Source organism: Martes martes (genome assembly GCF_963455335.1).
Source record: "Martes martes genome assembly, chromosome: 5".
NCBI classification, from domain to species: domain Eukaryota; kingdom Metazoa; phylum Chordata; class Mammalia; order Carnivora; family Mustelidae; genus Martes; species Martes martes.
The window spans coordinates 47,074,799-47,089,452 of NC_137892.1; the positions used below are offsets into that span (position 1 = coordinate 47,074,799).

Below are 14,654 nucleotides of genomic sequence, written 5' to 3' on the forward strand. Positions count from 1 at the left end.
TGTTTCTCTCAAGTCCCCTTTCACTCAGCTACAGCATCTCCGCCGTGCCCATGCATGTACCCCCGGGAAGTTGCACACACAGAAATTTTAAAGGCTCCAGCAAATACTGTAGTTGGGATTTACTTTATTTCCGTGGTAAGAATCTGCAAGATTGCCCTTAGTAAAACTAACTTCTGACCCCTTTCCTTCACCTTCTCTGTGTATAGGCTGCTTGGGCCATTTTTTTCCAACTGTATCTCTAACATTTGGTTACAAACAAATCAACAGTCACAAGTGCTGTCGAAAGTTTTCTGAAATTTTGTCCACGGGGTATTGCAATTCCATGACTAGTGCATTGGTTTTTATTGCACAATATAATCTAAATTTCTGGGACTGCTTCAGAAGAGCTGGTTTAGCGGCTTAGTCAGTTAAGCTTCGGACACTTGATTTCAACTCAGGTCATGAGCTCAGGGTCCTGGGATCGAGCCCTGCACCAGGCTCTGCGATGAGCATGGAACCTGCTAGAGATTCTTTTTCTGCCTTTCCCAATGCCCATCCCCCAGCTTGCACTTGCTCTCTACTGAGGGGGGGGAGAAAAAAAGAGCTGGCTGTGACTTGGGCCCTCTACTGGAGTATTTCACACAGTTTTACCCAACCAAAGGTCATCTATATAAAAAAATACAATTCCTTAAGTACATACATGATTTCTCGGTACAGGCAAGATATGAAAACTGGATTAAACATTTTTGAACTTTTCAGAGTAAAAGATTAAAAATTAGACCCAATACTTCCCACCATTTCATTCCCTTTTATCTATTTGGTGGTATTAACATGAACTCCTATTTTTAATTCTATTATCTAAAAAAAAAAAAATCACCAAATAGCTTCTTAATTTACCATGCCATGTGCTTCAGCCATGAAGAGACAAACGTTCCTCCCATAATGGACCCTCATTATACCGACACATGTATTGTTTTGGGAAGGGGAAACAAAGTTCACAGTCACAGAAACCTTTTCAAAGAAATTTTAAATTTTCGATCCTTTCAAACCGGATCTTTATTAATTAGTTTCTGTATCTGCTACTATGCTTTCTGATTTTATGCAAATGCAATTTATTAAATGATTAAGAAGGAAAATAAGCCAGCTGGTATTGCAGTGGCTTGGATCTATCAATAGGTTCTACTATGTAATTTGGTAGTCAAGATTTTGCATGGAAGAACTCTACAAAAACAATTACAAATTCACACTCACACATGCAAGCAACTTATAATAAGGCATGTTTTTGCTAGGAGTCGCTAATACATTACCTAAATTTATTTTTGCTGCAGGTGGTGGGGCTTAACATAATAGTGATGACAATGATAACCAATGTTTATTGATTACCTCTTAGTATCAGGGATTGTTCTAAACTTCACATGTGCCAACTCACTCAGTCCTTGTAAGAATTCTATGAGATGAGTATCATCACCATCATCATCATCATCAACATTATCTACCCACTTTGTGGATGAGAAAATGAGGCCAAAAGAAGTGACATAATTCCCCACGGACTACCAGGGAGGAGCTCGGCTTTTGTGGGCACAGTCACTGTGCTGCATTGTCTCCCCGGGACTAGCTCCTGCTCCTGCCCCAGTCCTGCTCCTGCTAGGCACCTGCTGGGGGACAGGCCCTATCGAATACCCTTACGTGTTTGTTTCCTTACACAGCCTTGTGAAACAGGTGCTATTATCCAAACTGTACGAATAGGGAAACCAGAGCAAAGAGGAGTTTCCAAACACAGCGGCTGGTGGGAAAGGAGATCCCAAACCAGGCCATGGGGCTGCATGGCTCCCACTATTTAGTCTTGCAAGGATCATGCCCTGAGTAGAAATGACTAGACCTTCCATCTTAAGCACAACAGTGTGACCACCAGTTCTAATGCGCCAGGGCAAGAGGGACAGAACCTAGTTCTAGACATATCACCCCCCTTTCAGAGGTAGGTAGGCTTTTATGTGAAAGATGTAGAACAAGACAAGGATTTGGTATAAGTTATTATCTTGAATTAATATCTTTTTTCTAAAAGCTGAAACTATTTGAAGAAATCTGTCCAAGTTCACAAAAATCTTCAAGAGAAGGCTAGTGTGAATGTTATGACCCATACATCAGAAGCACATGAATCTAGTTTACGAGAACAGTGTGAGTGAATCCACCCCAAAAAAGACAGCTGATGTCAAAGGTGGTCCCGAGGTGGCCGCTGGTGATACTTCATCCTCAAGACACTTAGTTTTGTCCCTCCCTCTTTCTTCCCACTTTCTTCTCCCTCTTCTGCAGGACTGCCAGGAGTTCTCATGATTAATGCTTAGCAAGAGCTGAAGGGTCTGTGGACACCTGCTCTAGGCAACAGGACACACTTGAAATAAGCCTTGGTCCTTGGGCAGAGTCAGGGACAAAGGACCAGAGCCAAGCAATGCGTCAAATGAGAACTACAATAATGAAGAGGAAATCCTAGATTTGTGGCTCTCCTTTTTGTACTTTTCATGGATTCTGAGTCAATGATAATTTGATTTTGGCTGATGCTTCTCCTATAGTCTTAAGACTGAGATCAGGTTTTGTTTTTTAAGACTTTATTTATTTATTTGACAGAGATCACAAGTAGGCAGAGAGGCAGGCAGAGAGAGAGGGAAGCAGGCTCCCCGATGAGCAGAGAGCCCGATGCGGGGCTCGATCCCAGAACCCTGGGATCATGACCCAAGCCGAAGGCAGAGGCCTTAACCCACTGAGCTACCCAGGCGCCCCTGAGATCAGATTTTTAAAAATATTTTAAGATTAAACTTGGTCTAAGAAAGTAGTGACAATGAACAGATGAATTAAGGATCAGGTCATGTATACTCTGAAAACAAAAAAAATTCATGTAAAATACTAAATAACAATTTTAGACTAAAAACTTTAAATCAAAATGAATGCTAGATAACAGAAGAGATTGAATAGTGTATTTCAAGATATCGGCAATATCCTTTAAAAACAGTTCAATGTGAGACCAGAGGATCTCTCGACAGTACGAAAGTACAGTGCCAGTACCAAATTATGGCATAGGATCCTACCAGGATAGCAAAGCAGTAAGACCGAAAAATCATGTCAGTGATTTTAAACAAGGGCAACTAAATGACAGAGCTGGGTTAGCTCTTAAAAACACCCAAGAATAATGGCTCATAAAAATTAGATGAGAGCATCTTGATAATATCCCTGCTTTAATTCTCCACCCCAGAATAGTCCCGAGAAACAGCCCGAGACAAGCTAATGAAGGTGGAAGGTTGAGGCAGCTTCCTCTTCAGAACTAGGTTTATTCTATGCGGCCACGACACTGGATCACATTCTTTTATTGTTTCTTCTCAAATGCCAAGAAATAATTTTTAGAATAAATCTCAAATAGATCTCAAAGGTTTATCAATAAGATGATGTCCTACATGACTGAAATTTCACAAAGAAACTTAAGCATTCAAAATAACAGCATCTATGTGTCACTTGTCACTTAGTGTAAACTTAGTGTAAACTTTCTCTTTCTTAAATTTCATTTTAAATGGTCAGAATAACAAAACCATCTTATTAAGAAGTTAAGAATTCATAGTCTTCACTAGATCCACAGAAATGCACTTAGATCATCTTATAATTAAACAACTCCATCAAGTCTAGGACCAGAAAAAAAAAAAATCTCCGGATGACTGCTCTTTTCTAGATACTCTGAAACAACACAGGAGCATACAGAGGACATTTGAAGCAAATATTAAAAGCCAAGGTGAGTTTCCAAAGACCCCTCTAATCATGAAGAAAATGCTTCCTTCTGTAACTTAAGCTTGTTAGGACACAGAACTCATTTGTCAGTTAGTCTACATGTGGGTTTTTTTTTTTTAAGATTTTTATTTATTTATTTGACAGAGAGAGAGGCAGGCATAGAGAGAGAGGAGGAAGCAGGCTCCCCGCTGAGCAGAGAGCCCGATGCCGGGCTTGATCCCAGGACCCTGGGATCATGACCCGAGCTGAAGGCAGAGGCTTTAACCCACTGAGCCACCCGGCGCCCCTACATGTGTTTTGCTTTACAAAATAATCACTTAAGGGCATTCACCCCAGCATACCCGCTAAGACTCTTCATACCTTGGCTTCCGTGGGATTCATACTGGACGACTTGCTGGTGGAGGCGGAAGAAGTTGATGCCTAGAAAGTAAAGAAGCAGAAAGTGTGATTCTAGTTCACCTACAAATACTTTGTCTTTTGGCTCCTCTTAACCATACTTGTTCTTAACTCTGCCTTGGTTTTACCTCTTCTAGAGGACCACTCCCACACAAGTCCAGTAGGTAATACTGCCCGTGGGCAAAAGCCTTTATAACCAGATCAGATGGGTTCAAATTTTGAGTGTACTACTTATTAAATAATCTTGGGCCATTTTCTGATCTTTATAGTTTCCCCTTTCTCAATTTTTCTTTAGTAGAGAACCATCTTGGAAGGTTCTTACTACCTGGTACATAAACGCTCAGTAAATATTTTGATTATTGTATTACTTTCCGAAAGAACAGAGACTTGAAAACTTGACAAAATTTTGTTCAAACACAAGCTCTGCCAATTACTATCTCCGTGACTTTTAGCCTTAGTTTCCAGTTATATAACATGAGGCCAATAACATCTCTTTTGCAGGATTTTAAGTATTTGAGATAATAAAATGTCTGGCATATTTGTAGGTGCTTCTTAAATTACTAATGCATTATTCCTAAGATATTATACAAGACAGAAGAACAGGATGTAGGGCTGGAAAACAGACTGAAGAGAATCACAATTGTCCTTTCAGTGTCACGTAAGGAGGAGAAAGTGGGAGGGCGTTGCAAAGGGGGATGCTGCTATATTATGGATCTCATGCAGGCTCCTCCTGGAGGGCAAGAGGGGATGAACAGTAATTGAAGTTTCATGATACACCATTCCTAGTGTGCAAGGGGACGGTGGAACTAGTCCCTGCAATCTAATCACCCGAGCAGCAGGATATGCATATGGGCACTTGCATGGTACGGAATACCATCCTAGCCAGCAACTTGCATTACCCTGGTTAATAATAAATCCATCACTACCTTTGGGGAATTCCAGCCTGGGCTCATTTAAACCTCCTTAATATTTGAGTCTGTTAGGTTTTAGAGCTTAGGGATTCCATCTGGCAGAAGTTGCCTTCTTAAGTAACCGGCTGTCAGTAAACAGCTGCGGACCTGCCAGTAATACCCAGAGCCTGTCTCTGAAGTCTGGCCCACAGCCATTTCAGAAGCTCAGTCCCTGGACAGGATAAGCCCAACCCGGCTGGTCCCCTAGATCCCTGAGACCACCTGCTCAGGTGACTGTATGGACCTACTGTAGGTCCTGGCCCAGGAACAAAATCACCTTCCCCACAGATCTACTGAATGTAGAACATGGTGGTGCTATTAGTAAATTACACCAATTTACAGATGAAAAGCCCAAAGTTTTATTATACTGATTTTTTTTCTAAGACTTTATTTGAGAGAGAGACATATAGCAACAGAGACAGAGAGAGAGAGCATGAGCAAGGAGGAGAGGGAGAAGCAGGCTTCCAATGTGAGGTTCAATCCCAGGACTCTGGGATCATGACCCCAGCCAAAGGCAGACACCCAACTGAGCCACCCAGGTGCCCCAGTATATTGATATTTCAAACAAACCATATGAACTTTATTCCTGAGCACCCTTAGGCACCAAGTGGGCACCCCCTCACTCCAAAATATACCAAACCTGGTCACTGTAGCAGGCATGGAGCTGTCTGTCTCACATTCTCTTTGAGATAAAGAGCGAGATGTACCAAGGTGAATTTTCCCATCAAATTAATGGACAAATATATGGGTATTCATTTTTCCTTGAGATGTTTTTATTTGTGAGAATTAACATACCCATTTGCCACAGCCCGTTCCTTCAATGATTTCCTTCAATCATATAAAAACAAAGACCAAACAGTCTACATAAAGGTGCTTTTTAGGGGCACCTGGGTGGCTCAGTTGGTTATGCATCTGACTCTTGCTTTCAGCTCAGGTCATGATCTCAGGGTCATGATTTCATGGGTGGTGAGATCAGCACCTCCCCTCACCTGGGGGCGGGGGTCAGGCTCTGAGCTCAGCAGGGAGTCTGCTTGAGATTCTCTCCCTCTGCCCCTCCCCCCCTAAAATAAATAAATATTTTTAAAAAGTGCATTTAATCTGCAAATCTTTAGGTAAACATTATTTCTAAACCTCTAGGTTTATTAAAACATTCCTGAAGTCACATAGTCTTGGAGTTTCCAATTTGCCTTACTACTTTATTAAGCAACAGCTAGATGTGATCCTCAAAGCCTAAAGACTTTCAAAGCTCCCCGCCCCCCAACCTGAGAATAGTAATATCGACATGGGTAGCCATCAATAAGCGTGGAGAGGTAATCATGGGAATGCAGCCGAAGGCCTTGGCCACACCTGTTCTCAGCATAGATCCCACCATGGAAGTTCTAGCCCATCACAAAGCCACTAAATGCTTTGAACTGAAATAGGAAAGCTACTTCATGGGATCGGAAAGTAAGGAACATAATCCCACCCTATTGTGAACCCATTCAATTCCCGGCGAACCATGGCGTGTTCTATTTTATTCTATTTATAAAGACAATGCATTTTTAATATTTGTTATCTCTAGTGAGGGATTGAATATATTTTCATTTTAAATCTTCTGTACTATTTGACTATCTAAACATTGGTGTGAATAACTGTTAAAATTTTTTGAAGTCTATCCACAAAGCTTTGAATGGAAGAACTTTACAAGATAAACCTTTGATAGGTTTTTAAACAGCTGGAGAGAGTGCTATCTCATGGAGGTTAAGTGCCCTGTCAAATTTTCCACAGTTCACCGGCTCCACAAGTATTTACTTATCCAGCACACGGTCTGTGCCAGGTACCACGTCAGGGGACAGTAACACAGTGGTGAAATTGCTAGACATGTTCCCGCCATTGTGGAACTTCCAGCCTCATCAGAGAGGCCATTCATAGAATAATCACTGCAATGATTACTCATGGTAAGCGCTATAAAGGAAAATCATAGACGCCCATGCAAACAGAGACCTGGCAACCAGAGTTAGTTCATGACACAGTCGGGACAGGTGATGCTGAGGACGTGATGTGGAGATTAAAGGATGAGGGGGCATCACATCACCCAGGCAAAGGCTGGGGGTTGGGGGAAAAGGGGGAGACGGGGCGGGGAATGCCCTGAGCCGGGTGTGCCTGGACTGGGACCTAGGCCACCTGACCTCCACCTCACTGATTCTCTGCTGTAGGACCCACCGCATAGGCAGTCTGGTTAATATCAAGGGGCAATTTTAAAGCACAACCATCAGTGCTGACACATACCAAAATATTTCTGTAGGATTAGTGTTGTCCATGAGAGTGAAGTGCGGCTATAACAGTGTCTCCCTCCCCAATGACCCAAGCAACTCTCTTCACATCCAGAGTGTTATTAGTCAATTACAAACTCAAATCAAAGTAGCTATCAGGGTAACAAAGAACAGAGAAAAAATACATTATAATCAGACTCTACCCACCCACTCGACAATTGCTATTTTAAAAGCAATGAGCTGGGAGCTGAGTATATGCAATGAAGAAGACACCAGCTCTGCCTCCAAAGAGTTCAGAGTCCGGAAAGACAACCCGCAGCAGCTTTAGGTTACAAATGAAGTGCTCTAACAGAAGCTGGAAAAGAATCCCATGGAACAAAACAATCATTTGAGTTCTAAGCCTCAGGCCCACCTCAAACAATCTTCCTGTATTGTCAAGTAGCATTAAAATAGACCAATGCTGTTAAGAGAGAGCAAATGCAACCTAGAAAAGAATATTTCATCCTGTGCTTAATCAATATGACATTACTCAACACAATCTCTTTAAATCTGTTTAGGTGTGACAGTGAGAGATTTGGACATTTACTCCAGTAAACGATTACAGATAGGAGGAGAAGATGGTATGCTTTTAAGACCCTCGGAAAATAGAAACGCCTTTCCTTCCAAATGTCCATCAACTGATGAATGGATAAAGATGTGGTATATATACACAATGGAATATTACTCAGCCATCAAAAGAATGAAACCTTGCCATTTGCAATGATGTAGATGCAACTAGAGGTATCCACAAGAGAACTAAGTCAGAGAAAGACATGATTTCACCCATATGCAGAATTTAAGAAGGGAAATGTATGACTATAAGGGGCCAAAAAAAAGGAAAAAGAAAAAGGCAAACCATAAAACAGACTCCTAACTACAGAGAACGGAGGGTTCCTAGAGGGGAGCTGGGGGGGGATGGGTTAAGCAGGTGACAGGTTTTAAGGAGAGCACTTGTGATGAGCACCACCTGTTACATTTAAATGATGAATCACTAAATTCTACTCCTGAAACCAAAATTACACTATGTATTAATTAACCGGAATTTAAATAAAAACTTTAATCAACCAAACAAAAAAGAAACTGCTTCCCTTTTTTTCACATACATTTTGCAAAAGTCTCGTGAAGTCCAGCCTTTCGGCTCTCTTAGCCATTCCGGACAGATTAATCTTCCTGCATGGTGCTCGCACCCACATCCAAATTAGAACCAGTGGGGACACCTGCCGCCCACTGCATCATACAGGAATCCTTTCTCTTGCCTCTAAAGACCTCATGCTCCAATCCCTCCCTAGCTCCCAACGCAGAACAGCAGTGCCAGCCAGCCCGCCAGCCCCTTCTCAGAGCACACCTCCCTCATGGCTCCCTTTCTATTTCATTCACACACGTGCTGCTGGTTGGTATGTTTCTCTTCGCAAACTACCCCGCCCTAGATACCCTTCCTCTCAAGTGTATCTCGCTAGCTCCCAGCCCCAGCATCAGAGCCTCCGGCATTACAACCACTGCGAGCAGTCCCCATGGGCATCTTCCGCGTCCGTTCCAGCACCTTCGACAGTCAGGCAACCGCGTCACTGCCGCAGGAACTGCTCCTCCCTTAGAGGGCGCCCCTTGGGAAGAACAGATGTTGGGTACACTCATCGGTGGACTCCGCTCTTACCCATGGCACCGTTCTGTCCATGGCTTTTCCTTGACTCTGACGGTGTCTAGTGAGGACCGAGCTCAACCATCGTGTGGTGCTGGATGTGACCACAGAGGGTTTTGAGCTCACCCACACGCCCTGCTGAATGGGCCCGACTGGGCCAGTTAAGGGATCTCTTAGGAGGGTCTGGGTCCTCGAGGATTTGCTCATCCATTCTGCTGCCATTAAACCTGGCTGACGGAAAAAAATTACTTCCTCAGCTCCTCAGCTACCTACCACAAAAACAGTCCCCTCCCTTGCCTAGGGGTGCCGGAAGTCTTTCAGTTCTCTGCCAGCGCTGCCAGCTGGCTTGAGGGAGGGAGTCCGCCTTACCTTCCCTCCCGTCCTTCGACCTCACCTTGCTCTCTTCCCAGCCCAGGCTGGCGTGGGACAGCCAGCCAGCCGGCCAGATGAGTCAGCGAGTGCTCCTGAGCCCAACCCATCTTCCTGTCCCCGCCCCTCACAGGCACCATCCCCAGGTCCTCCCACCGCGGCAGGAATCACCCTTCCCACATCCGGCCGCCTCTGCTATGGAGCCTTCCTAGAACACCTGCCACATGTCCGCACATGCCTCTTCCACCGGCTGACCCGTCCATGGTTCCCTTTTCAATCCTTGACCACCCTCTCCCTCGTGGTTGCTGTGCCTGAGCAACTCCGTGCTCTCTCTCTCACTCTCTGAACCCGCTTTCTTCTGGAAGCCCCTTCTGATTGCTCCATTCTTCTATTTCAACCTCAGTCACGGGCCCTCTGCCTTCTCTCACACTGTTGCTCCCTCAGAAAGTAGATTCTTCCCAGGACTTTACCACTCATAGAACAATTTTCTATTCCTTTCAGGCAGCCCTACTTTATCACCAGACTACATTATTTAGCCCGAAAATGAGGACATTGAGAGAGACAGGTGCGCGTTTAACTCCCTGCTCCAGCACTTAATAATCCACATTAACCTCCTGTGGCCTCCATTCCCGCCGCTGTAAAATGGGAGTAAAACCACCTGCGTCTGGTGTTGCTGTAAGGGCCACATGACATAATGCAGGGAAGGCATCTGGCCCCGAATCACCTGGGGTCAGGCCCAGGGCTGCTTCCCGTCCTCATCACCGTTCCATCCTTGTCACTTCTACCACCACCCACACGCCTGCTCTGGTCACATACCTCCCACACCCGGATTCCATCAAGGCCCTCTAATAGTTTCCATTCCTTGTTCTCCTACCCCCTGACCTACCCCATTCTCTAGCTTCCATCTCTTTCTGTGGCTGCCGACTTTACCTGAAGAAAACGTGTACCATACTCTCACGGTGATGAAATGGGAGGCTCTCAACAGTTTCGCACTATATCCTAGATAAAGTCCAATGTCTTTGACCTGAACTTCAGACTCATAATTTGGCCTGCGTACTCCACTAGTTCTCTCACTGAGACCCATGCCATGCCTTTCCTCCAGCTAGGACAGTGTCCTCCCTGCCTCCCTGCTTACGAGTGTGAGGGGGGCTCTGGGGTCAAGAACGTCTGGTGGAATTTCGGCTGACTGTGAATTCATGTGCAACCTCAAGTAAGTTACTGTGCCTCAGTGTCCTCATCTGTGATAGGGGAATAGTAATAATTCTCACCCCATATGGGTTAAGAATAAGTAAGTTAATGTACATGAACCGATAAGAACATTGTTTGGCAAGTGGTAAGCAATGGGCAAACGCTAGTTAGTATTACTACCACCATCATGCCCCCTTCCTTCTCTGGGCCTCTCATCTTGCTATCGCCACTGCCTAGGAAGGCTTTTCCCTGCTTGACCCCACCCGTCCATACCCTCAAAGACTGAGCTCAAGATACAACACATGAATCTGCTTTAGCTCATATTACTTTCTCAACCTCTATACATGTTTGTACTTCTCACTTGGACGCTGTGACATGTAACATGCTGTGTTAGAGGAGGTTCCTGAGCTCATTTATAAGCATATGTCACTTGTTATCAGTGAAGTTACAAGATAATCATAAGACAGTGGTCATTTCTGCTCCCCACAGTGTCTACCACAGTGCTGAGTACATAGTAGCAGAGAGGAGCTAAAAAATCACTGTTGAGGGGCACCTGGCTGGCTCAGTCAGAAGACCATGCAACTCTTGATCTCAGGTTATGAGTTCGAGCCCCACATTGGAGGTAGAGATTACTTAAATACAACTTGAAAAAAAAAATCACGGTTGATTCCAATCTTTGTTTCTGTTTTCTACTCATCAATTAAAGTCTCATTTGAACAAAGATATAGGTTTTGTTTTCAAAGACTTACTTGAGAGAAAGAGAGTGAGCTTAAGCATGAGCCGGGGAGGAGCAGAAGGGAAGAATCTCAAGCCAATTCTCTGCTGAGCCCAACAGGAGGCTCAATCTCAGGACCCTTAGGTCATGAACTGAGTCAAAATCAAGAGCAGGACACAGCTGACTAAGCCACCCTGGAGCCCAAAAGATATTGTTTAATAACCTCTTTTTTTTTTTTTTAAAGCTAGAATCAGGAACATAGTTAATACATTGGAAAACTTAAGTTTTAGTCTTCTGGCTTCTCAGTGGTCCTGATTCCACAAGCAAGCCCACTAAACCTAAGCATCTGGTTTCCCATATGGGAATACCATGCACCCTACAGAGTTATTGTGAGGGTCAAGTTAGACACCAAATATTAGGGCAATTTGGACAAAACACAACATAGATACTAAACATTTTCTAAATTAAATGATTTTTAACTTTTAAAACTGCTTCTGCTAGATGCACTTGAGAAAACCAAATCATGTGTTAGTGAACCAGACACAATAAGCTTATTTAATAACACATCTCAAAATAACAAAACAAAGACAATGATGGATTTTTTTTAATAAGGAAATTCTTTCCTCACAGAACTTGTAAGACAGACCTGAATGTGAACTCCACGAGGTCAAGAGCCATGCCTGTCTCAGTTGCCGCACATCCCCAGAGCGAGTATTATCTGATGGCTCAAAAGCAATCTTACGTAAGTTTTTCTCAATCATAAGAAATTTTATTCAAAAAAAAAAAAAAAAAAGAAATTTTATTCAAAGCACAACTCAGAAAACTGATTAGAAAAACATAATTTAAACAGCTAGTCATTTCCATCGCCACTGTTTTCCAAAGGGAGTTGCACAAGTTTAAAAAGCACATATAGGGGCGCCTGGGTGGCTCAGTGGGTTAAAGCCTCTGCCTTCGGCTCAAGTCATGATCCCAGGGTCCTGGGATCGAGTCCCACATCGGGCTCTCTGCTCAGCAGGGAGCCTGCTTCCTCCTCTCTGCCTGCTTCTCTGCCTACTTGTGAACTGTCTGTCAAATAAATAAATAAAATCTTAAAAAAAAAAAAGCCACATATAGAGGGGTTCCTGGGTGGCTCAGTGGGCTAAGCCTCTGTCTTCAGCTCAGGTCATAATCTCAGGGTCCTGGGATCGAGCCCCACATTGAGCCCCGCATCGAGCCCCGCTTCGAGCCCCGCTTCGAGCCCCGCTTCGAGCCCCGCTTCGGGCTCTCTGCTCAGCAGGGAACCTGCTTCCCCCTCTCCCTATGTCTGCCATTTTGCCTACTTGTACTCTCGCTCTTTCTCTGTGTCAAATAAATAAAATCTTTAAAAAATAAAATAAATAAAAAGCACAGACACGAAAACATCCCTGAGCCACTTCCTGCACAACACCTGGAGCAAACAAAGGGCAGAAGAGGGGCTTTCTGAGAAAACACGGACATTCTTCAAAGACACCATTCATGGATGCAGGTTTACGTTTTTCTTTCTGTAACAACCAATTATTCGCTTTAGGAAGTGAATATTCTGAGGTTTAAGTTTGTCTACTGTTTGCATGCTGTCACACCATGACATACATTCTTCCAAAGCCTTTAATTACTTAGCATAATAATGATGTTCTTAAGGAGGCCTCCAATGCAGTCAACTAACAAAGACTGTTTAATCATTTCACAAAACATGATTCCAATGACAGGTAAACAATGACTCATCTAGGAATGAAGTGGAGCCCTCTTTGGGGGTGAACAGGCAGATCTACTTTGTGCCAGAAGACCTACTTAAGACATCAACTTACACTCCAGCATTGACATAAACGGAGATAATAAGGTTCACTGCGATAGGATCTTAAGTACGTGATATTACAAGAGATGAGAAGAGGGAGAGCACTTCTGAGACGGGTGTTGGAAGACGGTTAGGAAAGCCTTCACAGAAGAGAATGAAACTCTTATTTACTGTGGTGTCATCAACAGGGAAGCAGGGACCACAGAATCTCCCATGTGCCAGAAAGGGCGACAGGTGCTTTCCGTATCTGATTTCAGCGTATCTTCAAGAAGTCCTAGGAGGTAACCATTATTATCTGCATTTTATAAATGAGAAAACTAAGGTTCAGAGAAGTTAGGTAACTAACTTATCAAAGATTTCACAGTTAAGAAGTAGCAGGGCTTGGATTTGAGTAGGGATACGACAGTGATGCCCATGAACTTTGCTATAATGAGTGGACTCCCCTTTCTCCAAAAATTACAATATTTGGATTTAAAAAAAAGAGAGAGAGAGTGGGGTGCCTGGGTGGCTCAGTGGGTTAAAGCCTCTGCCTTCGGCTCAGGTCACCATCCCAGTGTCCTGGGATGGAGCCCCCCATTGAGCTCTCTGCTCGGCGGGGAGCCTGCTTCCTTTCCTCTCTCCCTGCCTGCCTCTCTGCCTACTTGTGATCTCTGTCAAATAAATGAATAAAATCTTTAAAAAAATAAAAAATTTAAAAAAAAAGGAGAGAAAGAGGCTGAGACAGGACAGTCATTCCAGGGAAGCAAAACAGCTTGAGCAAGACTCAGAGTTGGGAAGAGATACTCAGTCCTAAACGCAGCAGGCAAAATGAAGGGAAGTACTGTGAAAGGAGGCAGTCTGAACACCACCTGCGGGAGACAGGAGGATTCCATCCCAAGGTTCGCGAAATATATTAAAAGGGACACATACACTTAAGATAAAAATAGAAGTCTCAGCTCCTCTTGCTCTGGGAAGTGGAGAGCACACAAAGTGTTGGACTCTGATGCAACATGTGGGCAAACCTCAAAATAAACATCCACACGTTGCCCGGCAACCGCAACAGCCAGGCCTCATCCCTGAGCTAAATCCACGCCAGAGATTACAGAAGTTTTGGCCACACCCTGTGAGCGTCTGAATATAAGCTCTGACACTGGGCCACCCCAAGCGGCTGGAAAAAAAATCCACAAAATGCACGAAGTTGAACTTTGGGTATAAGGCAATTTTTACTCCTTTGCACACTCCAGTTTTCCAGTGTTTTTTGTTTTGTTTTGTTTTTTGGAATGATAATTATTTTGTGAGCAAAGGAAAGGGCAAACCACAGGGTCCTGTTCAGTCATCGAAAAGTAGTAGAAAGGTAGCTTTTTATCTGAAGATGTGTTCATGCTTCTAGGGATCCTGGCTGCTTTTCTTGATGCATGAAATAATTCCAACTGTGTCTGACTTTGCCCAAGATAAAGCAGAGAGGTTAGACCTGGGAAAGACAGCCCAGTTTCTTCTTCTTTGTTTTTTTTTTTAAGATTTTATTTATTTATTTGACAGAGAGAGAGAAAGAGAGATCATAAGTAGGCAGAGA

The 14,654-nt window shown here is 43.7% G+C and overlaps 1 protein-coding gene across 15 annotated transcripts in view; it reads right to left on the reverse strand.

The window, feature by feature from the left end:
- CAST (calpastatin) overlaps nucleotides 1-14,654 on the reverse strand; it is a 121,738-nt gene that overhangs the window by 48,739 nt on the left and 58,345 nt on the right. For all 15 annotated transcript variants that reach the window (XM_080804845.1, XM_080804841.1, XM_080804840.1 and 12 more), the window contains one exon: nucleotides 4,108-4,167. In XM_080804845.1, coding sequence (XP_080660971.1) covers nucleotides 4,108-4,167 — 60 coding nt within the window. The remainder of the gene's footprint in view (nucleotides 1-4,107; nucleotides 4,168-14,654) is intronic.